The sequence below is a fragment of the Silene latifolia genome, chromosome Y (genome assembly GCF_048544455.1).
Source record: "Silene latifolia isolate original U9 population chromosome Y, ASM4854445v1, whole genome shotgun sequence".
NCBI classification, from domain to species: Eukaryota; Viridiplantae; Streptophyta; class Magnoliopsida; order Caryophyllales; family Caryophyllaceae; genus Silene; species Silene latifolia.
The window spans coordinates 411,089,673-411,093,796 of NC_133538.1; the positions used below are offsets into that span (position 1 = coordinate 411,089,673).

A 4,124-nucleotide genomic window follows, 5' to 3' on the forward strand; every position below is an offset into this window, starting at 1 on the left:
ATCTTCTAATCAATCTTTCACTGCTTAACACTCTTAATTACGGTGCTTTCTCTTTTCCCTAAACTCTTTCACTGTAACTTTTGCTTTCGGGTTATTTTGGTTGAATCTTGTGTTCTTAACGCCGGAATTCTCGCGATTGTAATCTCTTACTCTCCTTTAATCTTAATCTTTCATTTGTTTGCATTAATTCTTTTGTTTAATTCTCTTAATTTCTGCCCTAATCTCTTTTATGCAATTTTATTACAATTTCAATATGTTTGTTATTAGTTTATTCATTATTATTAATTTTGACAATATTGATAGTTTGAGTAGCTAATTTAATTCATATTGGGACTAGGGGATCTATGGCAGAATTTTGACGATGTAGCGAATAGGTTAGATGACTTACTTGTGAGATCCTATACCAATGGCAATTTAATTGTACTTACCGACTTAGTTGAGTGCACGCTTCTAAGTTACCCTTTAATCTGGTTAAATTTAATCATGGATTGGAAGATTGGATTAAATAGACCTGCTATGAACAGTAGACTACCCTGACGAGGACGAAATTTAAGTTAGTGGAAATCTAGGATAGAAAGTGGACCAGGAGGACCTTTCAACATCCGTCTCACAATGAGTTATCTAGACTATTTGCAGTTGAGTCATTAGGCTACCATAGTGAACCGAAATCCCGACATGTTCCCTCTTTATTGATATTCTTATTCTTATTTCCTGCCCTTACTGCTCTTATTTATTTATCTTTCCCTTAAGCCGTTTTAGTTTAGAAAACCAAATTTACAACCCCCATTTTATGACCGAATAGACGGATCTTTTACAGATATCTTGCCTCCCTGTGGAGATCGACCCGACTTCCCTAGCTATATAGTTAGTTTAGTTGGTTATTTTTTTATAGGTGTACGACTGCCCTGTCAAAAGTCGAAGCACATGTATCATCAACATGAAAAATACTGAAAAAACGTTCGTTCACTAATCCAAGATTATTAACACATCTCAAAATGATAGCCATTTGTTGTTTTCCAGACACGTCTTCTGCTTCATCAACAATAATGCAAAAATGGTGTCCACTAATTTTATCCCTGATTGCCTGCTTTATTTTATCCCTAAAAATTTTTAAGATTTCTATTTGTATGTCTGATGATATGTAAGAAGTATGTCGAGGAGCATTTTTTAGCACAACGTTCTCCACATCCTTATTAAAAGACGCTTGATGATTTAGAAGTTCCAAAACATTCCCCGATTACTTGAATTTTCACTCTCATCTCGACCTCTCATTGCCAATCCTTGCAGAGCTAGCCACCTCAATGCTTCAATAGAATATGTAAGTCGCAATCTATTTTTAGCAATATCGATGGGTGTTTGTTTGGCATAAATATTAGCCAGATGTCCTTCTTGATGGAGAAAATCTTCTAGCTGTTTTTCACCATTTTGATGAGGTGAATTTGGAACGCTGCCCACATGAACATTATAAGTACCTTCTTTACCCATGGCATACTTCCAGTTTCTAAACCCATCGATAATAAAAGCTCTATTGCTATCTGGCTTATTAAACAAAAAACACGGGAAGTAAAATGCAACATCTTTTTCTGGGGAATATTCTGACCATGATCGAAATTTGTCATGCCATGAGGCTTAAAACCTACGACCATGGGAATCTGAGCCGATTTTGGATAGTCTTTTGGTTTATACATTGGTTGATATAGACCATTTAAAATATAAGCTCGCCTTATTTCATTCTGTTTTCCGGGTGGATATTGACATATTTGCTTACGTTTTCCAGGATCCTGTTCCACGAGATTAGAATCAGTCTGTGGTTCCAACGATCTCATTATTTTTGCAGGTCTACATTCATCAACATGAGTAGTCTCATTATCCTCAGTGGTTGTAGTATTTGATGATGGTTCGTTCGTTTGATTGGTCAAAGTTTGGCCATTTTTTCTCTTCAAAAACTCAAATTATTGTAGGAGTTCTACCCATTACAACTATAGAAAATAATATACACTAAATCAATTATCATAATTTTTATCTAACTAGAAATAAATAAATCAAAAGTAACTAGCAATTATGGATTAATGTTCCAGACAAAGTCAAAACTCTAAGTCTTACGTTCCTACCCATTACCCAAGTCCCAACCTAATAAAGTAATAAATACATCACGGTTCCCCATAACCTACTAAAACACCTAAACTCATATTTCCCAATTACTATTTTCTACAGATCAATAAACACCTCCCCCTAACTCAAGCACCAATCTCATATTGCGAGTTACAAATTCGATTTTGTCCATCACCCAACTCAATTTCGTAGCCAATATTGTTTATTATTAAAAGTCTTATTATTCCTTAATCCTAATTTAATCAAAATTAGAAGAATTTCATTCATAAGCAGCGATCTATTGCAATTTTTCCGGCGATAGTGATGTTATCAAGGTAAGTTATCTGAAAAATTCATCTTTTTTCTCATCCAATTTGCAGAGCTAATGGTAATAAAGAACGGATTTACAATTAATCAAGTAAATTACTTTTGCTTAATGAAATAAAACAATGAATTAGGCAAGAAATTGCTTGTAAGTTATAATTGATCAATTGATCTCTGCAATCTCGATCTATTAACCGCAATCCGCAAGGCACAATCGGCAGAAACTCACGATTTGAGTTTTTTTTATAATAACTTTGGTTTTTTTTTGTTTTACTTTGTTTTTCAATTTCCAGTAAGGGAGTAATAACTAACAATTAGTAAAAAAATTTTATCTCATAATATAGAAAGTTAATTTGCTAACTATGGTAATTATATTATAGTTAATTTCTTTACAAATTTAAGCCCTCTTTTTCGGTGATACGCAGTGCGAGAATGCATGAAGGAGAAGATCAGAAAAATCCAGAAGATCAAGGGATAATTTTTTTTTTTTTTGTAATTTTTTTTTCAAAAGTCTGCCCAAGCCATGGCCCAGCGGGCCAGTACTATACTTCGTCTCTGCATCCATTGGATTCTGAATTCCTGCCTTGAGTGCTGATTCTTTTTCTCTTGATTTTCTCTTGCACTTGTACTTGTCCTTCTTCTATGAGAGCCTCCAAAAGACGACCTTATTTCGTGAGAGAAAGAAGAAAGATCTCTGGCACTAAGAACAATAGAAGACATAAAGTGCACGTCCATGAAAGAATTAGTAGGAAACTGGACAGTAGGTAAATGGATTTCATCGTGGGCTCTATTCGAAGGCAAAAAGAACTCATTTGAATCATCATCAAAAATAGGGGGAAGTTCAGGGTTGAAGCAAACATTACCCTCTTGGTGAAAGTCATCAATAAACATTAAAAACTTCATCTCTTAAAGAAAAAAGAAGGATCTTGTTAATGTAAAGGTATGAACTTTGATGTTCCTGTAAGACCGTCTTAGATTTTTAGTAAAACTTGGTAAGAAAGTGAAAGAAAGGAACGAAAAAATTCAGGAATAAAATTTCAAGAAACGGGATTTTAGAAATGCTGAACTTGAGGCAAAAGTATTCTACTTTTGTGTTTAAAACCAACTAACCTAAGCTCTGATAACCAATTTAGAGCATATAAATGCTGCAATTAGACAGTAATTTTTAGAATTAAACTGAAACGACAATTTAAGGCAAGACTCAAACTTTAGTGACTGAAAATGGACAGAAATTAAGCTGCAAATTGTTGTGAATTAGGAGCGGTATATGAACAAGAATGGAACGTAAAATAATAAAGCAATGACAATGAGAATTACATAGAAATAGAAATAATAAAGCTTGCCACAAAGGCCAAGACTTGCATCAATTCCACAAAGGTAATTGATCTTTCCCACAATGGTGAAAGGGTGCTGCAAATGCAGACTTTCTCATTCATTCATCAACCGTCTTTTATGGTTACATTCTAAGGGTTGTTATAGTAGTGTTTCACCCTTTTAGAAAAAGAACAAACGACCTAAATAATATAGCTCATGGCAAACTAACACACAAAATAACAGCAACAAAAGGTACAGATGCTCATGTGCTGGTAGCTGGCTGTGTCCTTGCAGCTCAAGGCCTTTATGGCTGATATTCTCCTAGGCAAAGATGTTGAAGATCTCTCTCTCAGTTGATATAGACCATGGTCAGCCCCATTGTGACACTAGAGTTA

At 34.5% G+C, this 4,124-nt stretch overlaps 1 protein-coding gene across 1 annotated transcript; it reads right to left on the reverse strand.

Moving 5' to 3' along the window:
* Nucleotides 1-1,212: 1,212 nt before the first annotated feature.
* On the reverse strand, nucleotides 1,213-1,826 carry LOC141632322 (uncharacterized). Its single transcript, XM_074444878.1, has 2 exons — nucleotides 1,769-1,826; nucleotides 1,213-1,595 (listed from the first exon to the last, which is right to left on the reverse strand). Exons 1-2 carry the CDS (start codon nucleotides 1,824-1,826, stop codon nucleotides 1,213-1,215), a joined length of 441 nt encoding a protein of 146 aa, XP_074300979.1.
* Nucleotides 1,827-4,124: the final 2,298 nt, after the last annotated feature.

Excerpts from the sequence above, each read along its gene's own strand:
- LOC141632322 (XM_074444878.1), bottom strand. The coding sequence starts at position 1,826 with ATGAGATCGTTGGAACCACAGACTGATTCTAATCTCGTGGAACAGGAT. Across the intron at positions 1,596-1,768 it reads GGAACAGGATCCTGGAAAAC|AATATTCCCCAGAAAAAGAT; the intron begins GTAAGCAAATAT and ends GATCATGGTCAG.